Here is a 20,907-nt window from a genome sequence, read left to right as displayed (position 1 = left end):
GCTCATCTCCGTTTCTAAGCCTTAGAGCCGGCGTTGTCATAGACACTTCCGGGTCATGTGGCCGGCATGACGACACGGAACGCCGTTACCTTCCCGCCAAAGCGGTACCTATTAATCTACTCACATTTGCATGTTTTCGAACTGCTAGGTTGGCAGGAGCTGGGACTAGCAACGGGAGCTCACCCCGCCGCGCGGTTTCGAACCGCCGACCTTCCGATCAGCAGCTCAGCGGTTTAACCCGCAGTGCCACCGCGTCCCTTAGTGTCACTTTTAAAGGGTCTACTTTGTATCTTTGCATATTCAAATTCACTTAATATTTCTTTCTTTCTCTTCTGCACTTAATTCTTAAGCATGAAATAAATTGTTAATGTTATCCTTAAGACTGTTGCACCACTTTTTGCCTTCTGGGGGTTTGGGTGTACGTATGAGACATCTCCCGAAAGAAAAAATACGAAGTCTTCACAGAATGGTAATCAAAAGAAACAGACTATCTGCAATAAACAACTGCAGTAGCCAGCCAGCCGGCCATGACCTCTTCCAAGTCATTCCATTCCATTCCCTCTTTCCTCTTCTCCCATTTTACTCCCCAAAGAAATCAGTATTCCATTGGCCACCAAGTATACAGGTGTGCCCAAAAATACAGCAGCAAAAAAGAGCAAGAGAGAGGAAGGAGGATAGAATTAAATATAATTTGAGTATTTTAAACAATTTTGCAGACCTTTAAATTTGAAGCCACTCAGAGCTTGAGGCTCAGGCCAAAAGAGCCTCTTGCTTCCTCCCCACCCCCGGCCTGGTCCCGGCTCTTCAGTGTCCTTCTGCAAAGGGATCATATGCAAAGTCATCTCCTAGGGAAAAAAGGCATTATAAGCTGATCTCTGAATCGGGCTCCTGAAATGAACAAACCTTGAATTCTTTGCTGTCTTCTGAACTCAGCAAAATCAGGATCATTCATCTGCATAGCTAAAATGCCACTTAGCGGCTCCAAATAATGTTCCTCTTTACTTGTAGGGATTTCTGGGGAAAATTCAAAAAGAAGCCCAGAGAGAGGAGTGAAAGAAATGGAAACATCTCCCATGTCTTGGGAAGGGAGCGTTGCCTCATCTTGGCCCTCATCGCTGACACTACCCAGTTTTTTTCCTTCTCAAAAGCCACGAATGGTTCTTACACAATGCATTTCTGGAAAGGAAACCTCTTCCACCGGGCAACTCTTTCCTCCATCCCCACCACCAAGGGGGATGTAGCAAAGGGGTCAGCCTCCTGGCGCTGCTGTCACCCACAGCCACAAAAGGCTAACAAGCAGGCACCGCCAGGCAAACACGATCACAGCAGGGGCTGTTCCTAAACCTGAAGATCCCGCGCTCAGCTCTTTTCCATCACCTTCGAGGCAGAACAGCCTTTCCATCTGAAAATTTACAGGGCTTTTGTCACTGCCACAAACGTCCCTAATATTTTCTCTCATAAAATCTGAGTGCTCCAATCTTTTTTTCATGTATCTTTTAGGACCTGCAGCAGCTCACTGGGAAGTTCTGCTCATAGCCAGAAAGGTGTAGTTAGCCTTTCTCAAACTACCATTTTCTATTTTTTTCTCTCCTCCCTCATCTCTAATACTGAGATATGTTTGACTAAAAAGAATCAGCCCAGAAATGAAATAACTTTTCAGCTGGATGTCCAATGGGAGATGAGAAGTGAAATTCAAGACTTCGCTACACACATCACCTTCTACCTCATGTGCATTTTCTTGTGTCTGTTAAGGTAGGAATTTTGTGTGAAGCACCGTCCACAGTCTGGGCATTTGAACGGTTTCTCTCCTATGTGTAAACCTACATGACTTATAAGGCTAGACCTAGTACTGAAACTTTTCCCACAATCTGGACACTCATATGGTTTCTCTCCTGTGTGGGTCCTCTGGTGTATCACCAGGATGGACTTCAAGCTGAAACTTTTCCCACACTCCAGACACTCATATGGTTTCTCTCCTGTGTGAGTCCTCTGGTGTATCACCAGTTCAGAATTCTGACTAAAACTTTTCCCACAATCCAGACACTCATACGGTTTCTCTCCTGTGTGAGTCCTCTGGTGTATCACTAGGCTGGACTTCACACTGAAACTTTTCCCACAATCCGGACACTCATATGGTTTCTCTCCTGTGTGAGTCCTCTGGTGTATCACCAGTTCAGAATTCCGACTGAAACTTTTCCCACAATCCGGACACTCATATGGTTTCTCTCCTGTGTGAGTCCTCTGGTGTATCACCAGGCTGGACTTCAAGCTGAAACTTTTCCCACAATCCAGACACTCATATGGTTTCTCTCCTGTGTGAGTCCTCTGGTGTATCACCAGTTCGGAATTCCGACCGAAACTTTTCCCACAATCTGGACACTCATATGGTTTCTCTCCTGTGTGAGTCCTCTGGTGTATCACCAGCCTGGATTTCCGACTAAAAGTCTTCCCACAATCCAGACACTCATTCAGTTTCTCTCCTCTGTGAGTCCTCTGGTGTTTCACCAGATTGGAAATCCGACTGAAACTTTTCCCACAATCCGGACACTCATACGGTTTTTCTCCTGTGTGAGTCCTCTGGTGTATCACCAGGCTGCAATTTTGACTGAAATGTTTCCCACAATCCAGACACTCATACGGCTTCTCTCCTGTGTGAGTCCTCTGGTGTATCACCAGGTTGGATTTCTGACTGAAACTTTTCCCACAATCCGGACACTCATACGGTTTCTCTCCTGTGTGAGTCCTCTGGTGTATCACCAGTTCGGAATTCCACCTGAAACTTTTCCCACACTCCAGACACTCATACGGTTTCTCTCCTGTGTGGGTCCTCTGGTGTATCACCAGGCTGGACTTCACACTGAAACTTTTCCCACAATCTGGACACTCATACGGTTTCTCTCCTGTGTGAGTCCTCTGGTGTATCACCAGGTGGGAATTCTGACTGAAACTTTTCCCACAATCTTGGCACTCATATGGTTTCTCTCCTGTGTGAGTCCTCTGGTGTACCACCAGTTCAGAATTCTGACTGAAACTTTTCCCACAATCTGGACATTTATACAGCCTCTCTCCTGTGTGAGTCCTCTGGTGTTGCACCAGGTTGGAATTGTGACTGAAACTTTTCCCACAATCTGGACACTCATATAGTTTCTCTCCTGTGTGAATCCTCTGGTGTATCACCAGTTCGGAATTCCGACTGAAACTTTTCCCACAGTCCGGACACTTATACGGTTTCTCTCCTGTGTGAGTCCTCTGGTGTATCACTAGGCTGGAATTCTGACTGAAACTTTTCCCACAGTCCGGACACTCATACGGTTTCTCTCCTGTGTGAGTCCTCTGGTGTATCACCAGGATGGATTTCTGACTGAAACTTTTCCCACAATCCAGACACTCATACGGTTTCTCTCCTGTGTGAGTCCTCTGGTGTATCACCAGGCTGGAATTGTGACTGAAACTTTTCCCACAATCCGGACACTCATACGGTTTCTCTCCTGTGTGAGTCCTCTGGTGTATCACCAGGATGGATTTCTGACTGAAACTTTTCCCACAATCTGGACACTCATACGGCTTCTCTCCTGTGTGAGTCCTCTGGTGTATCACCAGGATGGATTTCTGACTGAAACTTTTCCCACAATCTGGACACTTATACATTTTCTCTCCGGTGTGAGTCCTCTTGTGATTCACCAGCATGCTTACTAAAGCTTTTGCCACACTGAGAACACTGATAGGGCTTCTTGCCGGTGTGGGTCCTCATGTGCATAATCAGCTGTGATCCGTAATCTGTCCTTTTCCCACTATATACACATCTGTGGGGCTTTTCCACCACTGGTATTCTTGCATTCTCAAGGAGATCAAAGCGATTTCTGATCCCTTGTGTGGTGGTGCTTCCATTCAAGTGACTGTTTCCTTCCTCGCAGGGTGAGGCTTGCCTGACTGTCTGCCCCACGTGGCCATCCAAGTCTCCTCTTCCTCCCCACTGACTTCCAGATAGTTCCCTCTTTTTCTGAATTTGGAAATTATCCCCCCTGACCTTTCCGCATATTCAATTTTTTCCAGCTCAAAAACTCTTCCTGGTTTTCTCTCCCTCATCTCTCTTCTGCTGGGGAAGAAGAGTTTTGCAGTTCTCTGGAGAAAGTGGAAAAAATATGATTGCTGTCTTGATTTGCATTCCTTTTTAATACTGCTTCTGATTCTTCATTGTCAAGCAGGCTTTTATCTGTAAGATTCAGATAAACGTGTTAGTTTAATTATTATCTACAAAACGGCTGCACAACATGCTGAAACAACAACAAAAAAGCATAGGTTGCAATGAAAAAGGGAAAGTGCCAGAAGGGCAGATCAACCTCTAACATTCATTATGGCTCATTTGCCACATAGAAGACCTGCGAGAGCCGAGTTCGAATCCTGGAATTCGCTCTCCGAACCTGCGACCGCCGCAGAAGGGCGCGCACCGGCCTCGAGGCGCGCAGCACCGGCGAACGCCGTCCGGGGCGGGGCGGGGCGGGGCGGGGGGGCGCCGGCAGCGCTCCCCTCTGGCCCCGCCCCGCCGAGGGCCCGGAACAGCCCCGGCGCACCCCCCCCGCCCGCCCCCCGCTCACCTCCAGCGGCTGCGGCGGCTGTTCCGGCCCGGCCAGACCGCGGGCCGCCCCTCCAGCCGCTGCCCCCAGGCGGAAGCCGGAACAGGAAGCACCCCTACCCTCCTCTCCTCCGACGTCCCCTCTAGCCGTCCAGTCCTCTATCGCTGCAGCGCCCCCGCCCCCGCCCCCGCCCCTTGGCTGTCGCCCAGCAACTGCAGACGCCGCTGCCGGACCGAGGCTTCCCGGGCGGGCGTCGCTCAGCCCGAGACCGCCATCTAGCGCCGCGGGGCTGCAACGCCCGCTCGTCCGGCCTCCCCCGAAGGCGTGGGCGGGGCCGTGGCTGGACTCCGGGCCGCCCCGCCCCTTTCGACCCCGCGGCCGCCCCGACGGACCCCCCGCGACCCTCCACCCCGGCCTGTCCCTTCGGCGAGGGGGGAAGTCTTTATTATTTATTCACAGTCATTTGGAGTCCAGCAACTTCTAAATCCAGCAAACAGGGAAATAAGTAAAGGACACAAGCTAGCAATTATAATCATGATTCAGTGTTTAAACCAAGATATAAACCACAATCATATGGAATGATTTAGGTACTTTTTCCTCTGAACTGAGAAGAAGCTGATTCAAAGGCTGAGAAATATTGTTAGGCCAATTTTGGGGGTCTGGGAGAAACCCCCCCCCTTGAAACCACCTTTTTCGCCACAGGCTCAGCTTCACCTTCAGCCAAATTGCTTCCATCTTCAAAGCTGGAAAGTTCCTGATTTGGGGGGTAGAATTTTAAAAAAAATACATTAAAACAGACATCCAACATTCATTAAACCCTGAAGCCACGGAGTGCTTAATGTAGGGTAGCCTGATTCTCTGTTCCAAATTTCTAGCACATCGCCCACATTTCTTTTTGTAATTTTAATTTTTTGTCTAAAACTAAGTTTGTTTATCAATTGATAGGGCTTCAGTGGCCAAGCATTGTGCAGATCAAGTGTTTTAGCTGCACCTGTTGCTGTTTGGCCTTTTCAGGGAAATTATATTCCTTTGGTAAAACCTCAAGAACTGTTAATCTGAGCCCAAGTTTTCCAAAAATACTGTGTTACCACAGAATTAAATATGCTGTTTCTTCCCTAAGAGGAAAACTGCCACCGTCCTGAGAGAGAAAGACCTTTAACGGGGAGATCCTGGGCATTTGTTCCTTCTGGAAATAAATGAATATTTCGGGGGAACCAACAGAGACTTTGCTGTGCACATAGACAGTCTAGAGGCAAAACTCAATTTCACCCCTAAATTCTTCCCTGCAAACTTAGGGGATTTTCATCTGCCAAATAATGTAATAGTTTAGAAAATAAATGCATCATATTCTCTTAAATTTCAGAGATACTGTTTGAAATGTTCTTAAACACCAAGGAGGAAGTTTTCCTGGCGATAACAATCCCCAAGTTTTCACTACCTTCTGGACAATATTCAAAATGGTTATTTTTTGCTACAACCAACACAACATTCTTGTGCACTGGCATATTTGATAATTTGTATTCCCACAATATTTACCAAAGAATTTCATCACTTTTACTAATTTCTCTAGTGACCTTTGACAGCCAGTGAAACCCCCCAAATATCATCTGCAAATTGCTTCAGTGAGGATGTCCAGGGACCCCCAAGACAGTCCAACACAGAGTGGCAGGGTGTAAGATGCAGGCAGGCACAGCATACACTGAACGGCACAACCAAGTAGCTGGCATTATGTACAGGAACATCTGCCCAGCATATGGGCTAGGCTCTCCCAAGTCCAGATCGGAGATTCCACAGAAGGTGGTGAAGAATGACAGGGCTAAGATCCTGTGGGACTTCCAGATCCAGACAGACAGGCAGGTACTGGCCAGTCAACCGGACATCATGGTAGTAGACCAGGACCAGAAGACAGCGGTGGTGATAGACGTAGCGGTGCCAAGTGACAGCAACATCAGGAAGAAGGCGCATGAGAAGCTGGAGTAGTACCAGGGCCTGAAGGAGGAACTGGAGAGGATGTGGAGAGTGAAGGCCAAAGGGGTCCCAGGGGTGGTAGGGGCAGTTGGGGCTGTGACCCCCAAGCTGGGAGAGTGGCTCCAACAGATCCCAGGAGCAACATCAGAGCTCTCTGTCCAGAAGAGTGCAGTGCTAGGAACAGCCGAGATCCTGCGCAGAACCCTCAAACTCCCAGGCCTCTGGTAGAAGATCTGAGGTTGAGGAAGACACAGACCACCCATAGGGGTGAGAAGGGAATCTTTATTTTTATATCACACAAAAGTCTAAAAGAAAAGAAAGAAACCTAAAAGGAGGGGTAGGAACATTAGATGGGTGTAAGGAAGCATAATGCTTAGTATATCTGTCAGTACAGGACACTCTAGTGTGATGGATTAGATGCTCCTTAAATTTACTTTATGGCAATATCATCACCTGGCAAATTTTAAGCACTGCTGTGCGGAACCTGGCGACCTCATATGTTGTAGCAGGGTTGGTATCTGATAGCAGCTGGGGTGTAAAATTGGCCTGAGCGCCCTGGGCATTTCTGCAGCGCTAGTGCAACACAAGTATGTATGTCTCTGCAATGCAGGCCTTGGAGGAGCACGTGCTCTGCAGTTCCTGTGTGGCCAGAGTCCCAGAGGAGTCCCAGAGGAGTCCCAGAGGCCACGTCTCTCTGGGTAAAGGATCTCCCGGTGTCAGCCTTCGAGGACAGCTGCAGTGAGGGTGAGGCATCGTGCCAGGGTAAAGGCCTCCGATAGTTGGGTACCTTGAGCTTAGCTAAGTATGTCATGGGGGGACAGAGAACCTGCTGGATGCACAGGCAATAAAGGCTGGGGACCCAGCTAGATCCCAATGGCGCTCTGTGTCTCCCATGCGCTGTTTAATTACTGTGTTCCGTGCTGAGTAGGAGACCTGGAGGGAAGCCCAGGATGCAATTTCAGTTGCCACAGCCTGTTTCCAGGTGGACTGAAAGTCATCCCTCATAGTTTGCGGGGTGAGGCCGAGGGGAAAAGGGAAAATCTGAGCCGATTGTGGAGGGTGACCCCCCCACCCTGGCCCCCACTTTCATGTGGCCTGTCTCTAGTCTCAGGGTGGCATTCGAGACACATTCTGGGACTTGAAGGGCCAATCTTAGAAATTTGGATTGCACAAGTTGCAACAGTGCAGAACTGGGGAAGGGGCCGAGCTGGGCACCGTAGAGGACTTGTGCTCTTGGCTTGGCTTCGAATAGCTTGAGGGCTGCAGGCACGTGGGGCCACCTCTTGACTGGAGGAATAAAAGGATGGCGGATGAGCTCCTCTGTGCAGTCTCCTCAACGTGGCCCCCATGGGCTTTCCTCCTGCTGGCAGAATGGAGGACCGCTCCCAGGCATTTGATGCAGGAGACCCGCTCAGTCTTGTGGCCATCTGTGCTCCCGGGGCGGCTCTTGGGCCTTGTGGCAAAGACCGTGATTTTCGTTTTCTGGCAGTTGAGTTCCAGCTGGTCTCCCCTCCCTCTCCTTGGTTCTGGGTTCATGCCCTCAGTGCTCCTTTAAGGGCAAAAGCTGTTCTTGAGAGTACCATCTGCACAGATAGGACAGAGACGCGTCCCTAGAGACAGTCACGTAGTCAACAACAATTGCATGCCCTGATTTTAGACAAAGAACAATTCGTAGAGATTCCCAGTTCAGCTCTAATGCAGCAACTGAAATCCTTTTATCCACACCCAAAATCCTTCTTGCATGCTGTGTGTCTTGTTCAGACTATGAGGCAGCCAGACAGGGGTATAATCAAAAACCACTCTTTATCAATACAACCATATACAGCAATCAGTCCATATGACTGAGGGAGGCTGATTCTGATCAAGACCATACGGGCAACAACAGGATACTCAGCAAGGTTGCAGGAAAGGCTGTGGCAGAACCACTAGGCAGGATTCGCTGACCGGAATGGCGGGGCTAGAGCAATCTAGGGCACCTGGCAAGGCTGGAACGGAAGACGAGTGTCTGCGATCCGAAACACCACTCGAACTGGGCTGACGTGTGGAGGCTGGGCAAGACTGCACTGGAACCACTGGACAAGGTTTGACCCTGGAAGCAAGGCTGAGCTGGACTGGGTCTTCCAGGCCGGACCGGTTACTGGAAGCAAGGCCGGACTGGGCTGGAAACTCAAGAGAAGTCTGGGAACTCGAAGCAAGGCCGGACTGGGCTGGAGATCCTGGGCAAGGCTGTGAACCCGAAGCACAGCTAGACTGAGCTGGAGAACCCAGGCAAGGCTGGAAGCTGGAAGCATGACGAAACTGGGCTGAAGATCCTGGACTAGGCGGAGGGCTTGGAACAAAGCTAGGAATGCATTTGGAGCACGCTGAATGGCGGCGGCGAGGTCTGGAACTGGACGCGAGACTGGGGTTGACAGAATCGGCTAATTGGGGCTAAGGAACCTGGGTAGCTGTGGTTTTTTAATCTGAGCAGTAAATTCACTCCTGCCCTTGCTCTGAGCGAGTTTGTTTGATGAGGAGGAAGCCAGGATCCCGTCTTGGAGAAGACTCCCCCAGGCAAGGAAAGAGTTAACTTGCTCCATTGGATCACCATCCAATCGCCATCTATGGCTACAATGTCATTTTCCAAAGATGACAATCTGTGACTTTGATTTACTGATAATCGGAGAGCTATTAGCGTTTCGTCAGCAAATGACACAAATCAGTGCATGTGTTGGAGACTGACTGCCAGTCAGCCGTGGGTGACTGGATTATTAAGGCCCAACTGACAGCTCTCCCTGATTTAAGGCTATTCAGGATTGCCTCGGTATCCCCTTTGGACCCTGCTCACCTTTTATTTTGACTCCCCTCTGAGTTAATAATAACCCACCCATCAGCCGCACTGTATGATCTCAAATCCGAACGATCCCAAAATTTCTCACTCTCTGGCCGATGATCGCATCCTCCCCTTGGAAAGAAAATGACCTCTGGAAAGAGGTCCGCTTTACTTCTTCGTACACAGAGGAGATCTAGCACACCACTCGAATGGGCAGGTGGAATGGGTCTGGGTATATGTCATTATTAGCCGGGCCTCCCAAAATCTGAAGATTAGAGTTAAAAATCAGCGATGCCAAATATAGACCAGCAGAATTACTTTTGTTATCTCTTGAAAACCACTGGGGATGATTACCCAAAAATTCCTTTGGAAGTCCACTATATCGGACAAAATCATGAAGCACTTGGCCTAGTTTGGCATGAAAATCACCAAGGAATACGGTGGTTGTGGCTTGGGTATGCCAAGTAACTGTTTCTTCCAATATAATTGCTAAACCCACCCAGTAATCAGAATTACAATAAGGGGATGTGTTTGGGGGAATACAAACTCTACCAGTATTAACTCAAAATCTTTGTATCTGAATTCCACAGCCAGGATACGAGGGAGTTTATTCCCATTGCATAACTTCTCAGCCTGCCGTTGCAGTCCTTCCTTAGCAAGAACGCCCCCAGAGGCGCGCCCTGTATTCCTTAGATTTGGGGCAGGGCTATACCAGCATTGAAAACCCGGGAGTTGTACCGGTTCATCCTCTCCGGCTAACCAGGTTTCTTGTGTGGCCGTTAGCCCAGATTCAGAGAGGAATCGCACCAAATCTCTGGCCGCAGACTCTCTCCAGCCAGCCACGTCCCAGCTTACAGTCTCTATAGGTCTCTCTGAAACAGACAGCTCTGGGTGGGCTGCACCAGGCCGGCCTCACCTAATGAGTGGGACGTGGGGGGTGTCCTTCTCCCACTGCTGTTCCCCTGCAAGCAGGATCTGGAGCCCTCCACGGATCCCCTCTCCTGGGAAAGCCATCTGGGTCTTGTGGCAAGGAATCCCACAGGCTCATGAGGATGGGTTTCCCAGGAGACTTCCAGCTTCTTTGGATGGATGGGAGGAGAAACAGGGCTCATCCCCCCCCCATTAGTCACCCACCCGCTCACCTGAGGGGCAGTTCAAGGTCTGTGCCCCACTGAGCTGAGGGTGGAAGGAGGGAATTTCAACAGAACTTCTACATTCGGACAGGAAAAATCAAAGACGTGAGTATCTGGTGTTGGGGTGGAATACCAGGCACCATTACGCACAGAAAGTAACCAGGGGAAATCCCAAGCTGAGTGTGCGCCAAGAGCGTGACGTAGCTGCAGAAAAGGCCAACACAATCCTCAGCTGCATCAACCAAATTCAAGCATCAGGATCAAGAAGCGTCACTGTTCCTCTCTCCTCTGCATCGGTCAGGCGACACCTAGAATATTGGCCCCAGTTCTGGACACCACCTCTGAGGAATGTCCGTGTCCTTCATGACCTGGATCAGTCCAGAGGAGAGCAACCAGGATCTTTCTTTACTTACTCAGAGGGCTGACAGGTGGCTCCCATCGGCTGTGATGATTGCCTTAATCCAAATAAAACTCTCAGACTCCGAATCTTGATTCAGGTTCTTGATTTATTTAGAAAAGAGTGCAAACAGGTAAAAAGCTGAGAATGAGCAAAGCGCGCCTAAACTCAAACTAAATAGCGTCTTTGCAAACATCACCCCACCCCCTCCCTCACAGACAGCCCACCCCACATTCCCAGGTGCTCCTAACGAGCTCTGCTGATCAACAGGCAAAAAGACCTTGACATTTAAGAGATAGCCCAAACACATTCCTCCCTGGCACAGTCCAGCACATCTCATGTACAAGGCTCTCAGCAGCACCCTCCCAGCCAGGACACGTATCAACACCATGGCAAGCAAACCGTTACGACGTAACACCGGAATGGTGAACATGACACCCGGTCAGATACCCGATAGCCCAAATAGTTGTTTTTTGTGAAACTCACTCTTGGAAAGTTTGGCCTGCGGGTTAAACCGCTGAGCTGCTGAGCTTGCTGATCGGAAGGTCGGCGGTTCGAATCTGCGTGACGGGGTGAGCTCCCATTGCTAGTCCCAGCTCCTGCTCACCTAGCAGTTCGAAAACATGCAAATGTGAGTAGATTAATAGGTACCGCTTCGGCGGGAAGGTAACGGCATTCCGTGTAGTCATGCCGGCCACATGACCACGGACGGGTCTACGGACGCCGGCTCAGCGGCTTAGAAACGGAGATGAGCACCGCCCCCTAGAGTCGGACACGGCTGGACTTTACGTCAAGGGAAACCCTTGGCATCTCTAAGCTTGCGTAACACCTGTCTGAGATGTTCGTGTTCCTCCTCAGTTTCAATATAGATCAGAACATCATCTAAATAAACTAAGACCCCTTTGAATAAATGATCATGCAAAACTTCATTGATCAATTGCATAAACACTCCAGGTGCCCCTGCCAACCCAAAAGGGAGAACTTTGTATTGAAATGATCCTAGTGGGTAGTTAAAAGCAGTTTTCCACTCATCCCCAGCTTTGATGTGAATGCGAAAGTAGGCTTCGCGAAGATCGAGCTTGGAGAAGATTTTGCCTTTTGACAAATAAGCTAACATGTCCTTCATGAGGGGAAGAGGGTATTTGTTGACAATTGAGACAGAATTTAACCCTCGATAGTCTGTACAGAGGCGAAGCGTGCCATCTTTCTTTTCCTGGAACAACACAGGAGCCCCAACTGGGGAATTGGCAGGTTCAATAAATCCCTTTGACAGATTTTTGTCAATGAAGCCCCGTAGTGCTTCGAGCTCCTTCTGATTCATAGGATAAATTTTTGGTTTGGGCAACTAAGCATTGGGGACCAACTCAATTGCACAGTCAGTTTTCCGGTGAGGGGGTAACTGATCTGCTTCCATCTCCCCAAATACATCCACAAATTCTTGATATTGAATGGGCAAGCCTTCTAAATGTGGCAGGGTAGGACGCGGCGTGTCGCTCACCACCCTTCCAACCCCAGCCCGGGCAGCAATCTCCATGGCAGGAGCTTGGTAAAATCCATCTTTAAACGTCACAGTTCTATGTTCCCAACTTATATAGGGACTGCGATGCATCAGTGAACATGACATCGGCCAACTCTGAGCAATGTACAATTCCCAAATACCTCACTGGGATTAAAACCACAGAATAAGTTCACCAACAGCAACTGGAAATGTTGAGTGGGAGAAGAGAAGCCATAATCACCCCAAGAACAGAAGCCGAGTGTCAGCCCTTCGAGGTAGACCACATAGGAAACAGAGTCACACAGGCTAATCCTACCTTTATTATAAGGTTCCAGAAAAAGAATCTTGCATGTCTGAATGTGCTTCCCTTTCCTCCCTTTATCTTCGTGAGCACCAGGGAGGGTCATGTCTGAGACGCTTTCTCAGGTGATGGTTTCTGGCCTGGACTCAGATTTCTTTTATCTGACTTCTGCCTTGGTAGTGACTCTTCCACCTGTTCGAGGTTGTTCCTTCTGCCCACACCATGCTTTGCGGGGTCCCACCCCGGCCCACCCAGCCCAGCCCTCTGCTCTCCCAAGCCAACAATGGTTTAAAAACGAGACCACCATTCCCCCTCTAACCCTGGGGCTGGGGACAGAGCCAGGCTTGAAGGGCCCATTGAAACAGGGCCAGGGTGCAAGCCGGATGGATCCCAGGGAGGAGGGGGTTCCAGACAGCAGGCCGTGTGACCCTGGGAGGGGGTTGGCTAGATGGCCCTCAAAGCCCCCTCCAACTGTTCTCCTTTACGCATTTATGATTCCCCCAACCCACTCGTGCAGGGGAGACCAACCTGAGCCACAGCAGAAGTAGGGCAGCCAGTGGCCTCCAAGCGCCATGAGTGGCTTGAGCCCAGCCACGTGAAAAAGAAGTCAAAATTCTCCCAGACAGGAAGAAAACGGTTTCCCTGCCTTCAGACAAGGAGCGACAAGACCTTCAGCATGCATGAAAGAGACCCCTTTGCCCAACTGGGGCACAGACTGTATTCCTCCCAGAAGCTAATTTGCTTGACCCTCATGAGGACTAGGAGGCTGTTCTCTTCTGTCCCTTCTTTAGGAAGTAGCCTTTGGGGTGGTGAAGGCTGCTCTGTCTCCCCTCAGCTTCCTCCCCTTCCCTTGGGACCACCAACCTCTGTGCGTGTGTTTGTGTATTCCCCCAGCTCGGCTAGAACCCAGAAGCCCCAGACCTCTGGCCCTGCTTGTCTTGTCCAGGGAAGGACCAGGCGCCTCTTGGGGGTCTCAGCAGCCCCCGCCTGGAATCCCCCTGGGTCCCTGTGGCAACTGAAAGGGCATCTAGTCCACCCCCTCCAGGAGCACAGAGAAAGAGAGAGCCTGGCTGAGAATCATGGGGGAAGCATAGGAAGGGGGGTCCCCGCTGGAGCTGGCAAGGACACCCCCTGGAGCTGCAGCCCCCCAAGACCAAAAGGATCCTGCTGCTGCTGCTGCTGGGGGTGCTGTCCCGGGTCCCTGGTAGCGAAGGGGGGAAGGAGCCTGTAGGAGCCTCGATCTCCGCGTGGTCTCTGCCCCCTCCCTCCCCACAGCCCCCTCCAGGACGGAGAGGGACCCCCCTCCCTGGTGTGCGGCTGCACTGTGAGGGTTGTGGGTCAGGTGGGGAGGGGGAAGGCAGCCGACCTGGGAGACACAACCCTAACCAGGCTGGGTCAGAGTCAGGCTTCTGTCCCCAAATTAGACCCAGACCTGGAGCCCCCAAAGTCTGTCGCGTTCAATGAGGAAGGAGACGGAAACTGAAAGGGAAAGAGGGAAATGGTGGCATTTTCATTCCTAAACCCACAAAATCCAAGAAGCCGTTTAAGAAAAAGGTGCATTTTGGCAAAGGTATTTTTCCTTCGTCAGAAACTTGTTTTTATGAATCTTACATTACAGGCTCTTCACGGCAAGAGTTGAACTTAGATCCCTTGTTGGGGGAGCCTTTGAGTTGGGAAAGGACACCCAGCCCCCCCCCCATAATTCCCCATAGTGGAACCTCATGGAGGGGAGGGGAGAACTGGGGGGGGGGTCTGAGTTGCTCTTCCAAAATCGGCTTCCCCAAAACTCCCTTTCGGGAAAGCGGCTGGGTTAGGGATAGGGTTGGGCCTGGAGCCTGAACCACACCACCAAACTGGCTCTTCCAACACCAGACACTCCCCACAAAATCTACCCACTCAGCAGTTCCCGCTCCCCCAACAGCAAATCCAAGGCCTCAGCCTTTCTAGATTGAGTTGATCCCCCCTTACTCTTCAGATAAGGGATCCTTTTTGTCTTTCAACATGAGCTTGAAACTTTTATTCTGAGGAAATGGAGTGTTCCTCCGACTGGGGACTTGTGTCTTCTGGCCTGGCCCTGGGGACCAGCTCCTCTGGGTTTTATGCTGTCCGTGGTTGAAATATGCTTGATTTTATTAGTAATATATTTTTAGTAGGATTTGCAGGGCCTAATTTATTCATTTATTTATTTTTCATCCCACCTTTATTATTTTTATAAATAACTCAAGACGGTGAATATACCTAACATTCCTTCAAATACTCCTTCCTCCTCCTCTATTCCCCACAACCACCACCCTGTCATGTGGGTTGGGCTGAGGGAGAGGGACTGGCCCAAAGTCACCCAGCAGCTTTTGTGCCTAAGGCGAGACTGGAACTCACAGCCTCCTGGTTTCTAGCCCAGCACCTGCACCACTGGACCAAATTTATCTATCCTTTTTATTGTAAATTGGTTCCGTGTTGGATATTCAATTATTCCCTTAGTGTCAGATTTAATGGGTCTACTTTGTATCTTTGCATATCCAAATTCATTTAGTATTCCGTAGCCACCAAGTATACGTTGTCCTCACTGGGGTGGATTCTAAGCACAGTTTCAGAATGCAAGATTTGGCATCATGGTACAGCATGGCCCCTTCAAAGATCCAGAGGCTTCTGAACCATTTCAAGCGTTCGCAGCTCCCAACCGTAATAAAATGGGACATCATAAGAGGTGTGCCCAAAAATACTGCACCAAAAAAGAGCGAGAGAGGAAGGAGGACAGAATTAAATATAATTTGAATATTTTAAACAACTTTGCAGACCTTTAAATGTGAAGCCACTCGGATTTGGAGGCTCAGGCCAAAAGAGCCTCTTGCTTCCTCCCCACCTCCGGCCTGGTCCCGGCTCTTCAGTGTCCTTCTGCAAAGGGATCATATGCAAAGTCATCTCCTAGGGAAAAAAGGCATTATAACCTGATCTCTGAATCAGGCTCCTGAAATGAACAAACCTTGAGCTCTTTGCTGTCTCCTGAACTCAGCAAAATCAGGATCATTCATCTGCATAGCTAAAATGCCACTTAGCGGCTCCAAATAATTTTCCTCTTTACTTGTAGGGATTTCTGGGGAAAATTCAAAAAGAAGCCTGGAGAGAGGAGAGAAAGAAATGGAAACATCTCCCATGTCTTGAGAAGGGAGCTGTCCCTCACCTTGGCCCCATGTTTATAGCAACGCTGACACTACCCAGTTTCTTTCCTTTTCAAAAGCCACGAATGGTTCTTACACAATACATTTCTGGAAAGGAAACCTCTTCCACCGGGCAACTCTTTCCTCCATCCCCACCACCAAGGGGGATGTAGCAAAGGGGTCAGCCTCCTGGCGCTGCTGTCACCCACAGCCACCAAAGGCTAACAAGCAGGCACCGCCAGGCAAACACGATCACAGCAGGGGCTGTTCCTAAACCTGAAGGTCCTTCCTGTGCTCAGAACCACAATGCCTTTTCTCCTCAACTCCGTATTCCTGCAGCTCTTTTCCATCACCTTCAACTGTGAGGCAAAACAGCCTTTCCATCTGAAACTTTACAGGGCTTTTGTCACTGCCACAAACATGCCTAATATCTTGTCTCATAAAATCTGAGCCTTCTGATCTTTCTTTCATGTATCTTTTCGGGCCTGCAGCAGCTCACTGGGAAGTTCTGCTGATAGCCACAAAGGTGTAGTTAGCCATTCTCTAACCTTTTTCCATTTTTTTCTCTCCTCCCTCATCAATAATACTGAGAGATGTTAGACTAAATCTATCAGCCCAGAAATGAAATAACTTTTCAGCTGGATGTCCAATGGGAGATGAGAAGTGAAATTCAAGCCTTCTCTACACTCATCACCTTCTGCCTCATGTGAATTTCCTTGTGTATGCTAAGGCAGGAATTTTGTGTGAAGCACCGTCCACAGTCTGGGCATTTGAATGGTTTCTCTCCTATGTGTAAACCTACATGATTTATAAGGACAGACCTAGTACTGAAACTTTTCCCACAATCTGGACACTCATATGGTTTCTCTCCTGTGTGAGTCCTCTGGTGTATCCGCAGGTAGGAATTCTGACTAAAACATTTCCCACAGTCTGGACACTCATATGGTTTCTCTCCTGTGTGAGTCCTCTGGTGTATCACCAGGTAGGAATTCTGACTGAAACTTTTCCCACAATCTGGACACTCATACGGTTTCTCTCCTGTGTGAGTCCTCTGGTGTATCACCAGCTTGGACTTCAAACTGAAACTTTTCCCACAATCCAGACACTCATACGGTTTCTCTCCTGTGTGAGTCCTCTGGTGTATCACCAGGTTGGATTTCCGACTGAAGCTTTTCCCACAATCTAGACACTCATATGGTTTCTCTCCTGTGTGAGTCCTCTGGTGTATCACAAGGCTAGAATTCCGACTGAAACTTTTCCCACAATCTGGACACTCATATGGTTTCTCTCCTGTGTGAGTCCTCTGGTGTATCACCATGCTGGAATTCTGACTGAAACTTTTCCCACAATCTGGACACTCATACCGTTTCTCTCCTGTGTGAGTCCTCTGGTGTTGCACCAGGTTGGATTTCCGACTGAAACTTATTCCACAATCCAGACACTCATACGGTTTCTCTCCTGTGTGAGTCCTCTGGTGTTGCACCAGGCTGGAATTGTGACTGAAACTTTTTCCACAATGCAGACACTCGTACGGTTTCTCTCCTGTGTGAGTCCTCTGATGTATAACCAGGTGGGAATTCTGACTGAAACTTTCCCCACAATCTGGACACTCATATGGTTTCTCTCCTGTGTGAGTCCTCTGGTGTATTACCAGGCTGGAATTCCGACTGAAACTTTTTCTGCAATCCAGACACTCATACGGTTTCTCTCCTGTGTGAATCCTCTGGTGTATCACCAGCTTGGACTTCAAACTGAAACTTTTCCCACAATCCAGACACTCATATGGTTTCTCTCCTGTGTGGGTCCTCTGGTGTATCGCCAGTATGGATTTCTGAATGAAACTTTTCCCACAATCCAGACATTCATATGGTTTCTCTCCTGTGTGAGTCCTCTGGTGTATCACCAGGTCAGAATTCCGACTGAAACTTTTCCCACAATCCGGACACTCATACGGTTTCTCTCCTGTGTAATTTCTCTGGTGTATCACCAGGTTGGATTTCCGAATGAAACTTTTCCCACAATCCGGACACTCATATGGTTTCTCTCCCGTGTGAGTCCTCTGGTGTATCACCAGGCTGGAATTCTGACTGAAACTTTTCCCACAATCTAGACACTCATGCCGTTTCTCTCCTGTGTGAATCCTCTGGTGTTGCACCAGGTTGGATTTCCGACTGAAACTTTTCCCACAATCCGGGCACTCATATGGTTTCTCTCCTGTGTGAGTCCTCTGGTGTTGCACCAGGCTTGAATTGTGACTGAAACTTTTCCCACAATCTGGACACTCATATGGTTTCTCTCCTGTGTGAGTCCTCAGGTGTATCACCAGGTAGGAATTCCAAACAAAACGTTTCCCACAATCTGGACACTCATACGGTTTCTCCCTGGTGTGCGTCCTCTTGTGATTCACCAGGGTGCCATGCTTGCTAAAGCTTTTCTCGCATCGAGGACACTGGTACGGCTTCTCACTGGTGTGGGTCCTCTTGTGCATAATCAGCTGTGATCTGTAATCTGTGCTTTTCCCACTATATACACCTCTGTGGGGCTTTTCCACCACTGGTATTCCTGCATTCTGAAGGAGATCAAGACAATTTCTGATCCCTTGTGTGGTGGTGCTTCCATTCAAGCGACTGTTTCCTTCCTCGCAGGGTGAGGCTTGCGTGACTGTCTGCCCTATGTGGCCATCCAAGTCTCTTCCTCCCCACTGACTTCCAGATAGTTCCCTCTTTTTGTCAATTTGGAAATTATCCCCCTTGATCTTTTCATGTAATATTTGAGTTTCACGTATTCAATTTTTTCCAGCTGAAAAACCCTCTTCCTGTTTCTCTCTCCCTCGTCTGTCCCCTGCTGGGGAAGAAGAATTTTGGGGTTCTCTGGAGAAAGCGGAGAAGATTTGGTTGCTGGCTTGATTTGCTTTCCTTTTTAGTGCTGCTTGTGATTCTTCATTGTCAAGCAGCCTTTTATCTATAAGATTCAGATAATAGTGTTAGTTTAATTATTATCTATAAAACGGCTGCACAACATGCTGAAACAACAACAAAAAAGCATAGGTTGCAATGAAAAAGGGAAGTGCCAGAAGGGCAGATCAACCTCTAACATTCATTATGGCTCATTTGCCACATAGAAGACCAGCGAGATCCAAGTTCAAATCCTTCTGGCTTGGGTCGATCACAGATTCCTAGCACCGCAAAGGGTGATCATCAAGGATATCTGGAAATGCTGGGGATAGATTCTCCACACACAGAGATATGCACACAGGGAGAAATACAGATACACACACCTGCGAATGCATGGATGTAGAAAATCCGTGTGTATTTCCGCCTGCAAAAGGTCCCAGAAGGGGGTATGGTCAAATTTTGGGGCTGCTTTGAGAGGGCTGGGGGGCTTCAACAGATGAAATGGTGCCCAAAGCCTCTGCAAGATTGAAAGCACCAGGTTTGTCCAGCTCCAAATAAGGAAAGAGCAGAAAATACTGTCCGCAACCACCCTGCGGACATCGCCATACAACGCAGGGAGTCCTCCTTCCTGACTCAATTTGTACCAGCAACTCTCTCACTAAGCAGCTCGGTCATTAGGTCGATCTCCGAGTGAGACGGGTGGGGAATAAACTGGATATATAAATAAGAAAAATAAAGATGATGTCCCGTGAATGCGCTGACTTACAACGTCACTTTCAGGGCCACAAGTGTGAGGACCAGATCAAGTCTCCTTTCCAGCGCCCTCCCAGCCTTGGATGGTCGCTCAGCGAGAGGCACCCGACGGCTCCCTCCACGCCTGAGCATCCCAAGCGGTGCTCAGCGGCTGCGCAGGGGAAACTGCCCGGACAAGCAGCGGTGAACCCGGTTCACCCGAGGACGGGAGAGTCCGTGGGCCGGACTGGAATTTGGAATTCGCTCTCCGAACCTGCGACAGCCGCAGAAGGGCGCGCACCGGCCTCGAGGCGCGCAGCGCCGGCGAACGCCGTCCGCGGCGGGGCGGCTCTAGCCCCGCCCCGCCGAGGGCCCGGAACAGCCCCGGCGCACCCCCGCCCGCCCCCGCTCACCTCCCGCGGCTGCGGCGGCTGCTCCGGCCCGGCCAGACCGCGCGGCGACCCTCCAGCTGCTGCCCCCAGGCCGGAGCCGGAACAGGAACTGCCCCGCCCTCCTCTCCTCCGACGTCCCCTCTAGCCGTCCAGTCCTCTATCGCTGCAGCGCCCCCGCCCCCGCCCCCTGGCTGTCGCCCAGCAACCGCAGACGCCGCTGCCGGACCGAGGCTTCTCGGGCGGGCGTCGCTCAGCCCGAGAGCGCCATCTAGCGCCGCGGGGCTGCAACGCCCGCTCGTCCGGCCTCCCCCGAAGGCGCCCCGACGGACCCCCCGCGACCCTCCACCCCGACCTGTCCCTTCGGGTCTGCCGAGGGTGCGCCGCCGCCGCTGCAGCTGAGAGTCCTGCGCTCCCGCCGGGCGTGGCTCTCCTTTGGGGGGTGAAACCCTCCCCGCCTCCTGGAGCGTCTTCCCTCCTTCCCTCCTTCCTTCCTTCCTTCCTTCCTGGGGCTCGAAAGGGTGCCGGACCGGGGAGCCCCAGCAGGCCACGCCCCCCCCGAGGGCCAGTCCCCCCCGTGCCGGCCAGGGCTGCTCCGAAGGCTGGGAGACCCCAGGAGCATCAGTCCAGACGGCCTTATCGTGCCCCCCTCCCCACATCCCCCCCCAGGAAGAGGGAGACGGAGGCATGGATGTTGCTTCCTCTCCAGCCCAGAGAGCTTCTGGTGGTCCCTTCCCACCCTCCATATATTTCCTTCCCCCTGGATCCAAAGTCCCCTGCAGAGAGCGCTTCTGCCTGCCTTTCTCCACCCTGGGAGGATGGAGGATGCCCACCAGGAAGTTTGTCCTCCTCCCCCCTTCCCTCTCCACTGGGACCAACAAACTTCCCCACCATCCATCCAGCCATGCTTTCAGCACGCTTCCTGGTGGTCTGTGGTCCCGGATATAGATGCGGGATGCGAGTCCAATTTATCTTTGACTATTTTTCCACAGAAGAGGCAGTCCCCTTCCTCCCTGAGGGGGAGATCCTGTTTCATGAAGAGGAACTCCTGGCA

At 50.4% G+C, this 20,907-nt stretch overlaps 4 protein-coding genes across 4 annotated transcripts in view; 2 read left to right on the top strand and 2 right to left on the bottom strand.

Annotated features, from left to right (window-relative positions):
• The window catches only part of LOC134491980 (zinc finger and SCAN domain-containing protein 2-like), a 305,728-nt gene that overhangs the window by 225,233 nt on the left and 59,588 nt on the right, over nt 1-20,907 (top strand). The gene's annotated exons all lie outside the window — the stretch shown is intronic.
• Nucleotides 1-20,907, top strand: part of LOC134492005 (H-2 class II histocompatibility antigen, E-S beta chain-like) — a 148,912-nt gene that overhangs the window by 122,875 nt on the left and 5,130 nt on the right. The gene's annotated exons all lie outside the window — the stretch shown is intronic.
• The window catches only part of LOC134491977 (zinc finger protein 850-like), a 68,418-nt gene continuing 48,191 nt past the window's right edge, over nt 681-20,907 (bottom strand). The window contains exon 4 of the mRNA XM_063296083.1: nt 681-1,652. The gene's annotated coding sequence lies outside the window, so the exon portion shown is untranslated. The remainder of the gene's footprint in view (nt 1,653-20,907) is intronic.
• LOC134492038 (zinc finger protein 585A-like) lies at nt 1,650-19,932 on the bottom strand. Its single transcript, XM_063296161.1, has 3 exons — nt 19,878-19,932; nt 16,667-18,799; nt 1,650-3,698 (listed from the first exon to the last, which is right to left on the bottom strand). The coding sequence occupies exons 2-3, from the start codon at nt 18,324-18,326 to the stop codon at nt 1,720-1,722; spliced, it is 3,639 nt and encodes a 1,212-aa protein (XP_063152231.1). The 5' UTR covers nt 18,327-18,799; nt 19,878-19,932; the 3' UTR covers nt 1,650-1,719.

Source organism: Candoia aspera, chromosome 2 (genome assembly GCF_035149785.1).
Source record: "Candoia aspera isolate rCanAsp1 chromosome 2, rCanAsp1.hap2, whole genome shotgun sequence".
In the NCBI taxonomy this organism is placed as follows: domain Eukaryota; kingdom Metazoa; phylum Chordata; class Lepidosauria; order Squamata; family Boidae; genus Candoia; species Candoia aspera.
This window is presented reverse-complemented; position numbering and strand designations above follow the sequence as displayed.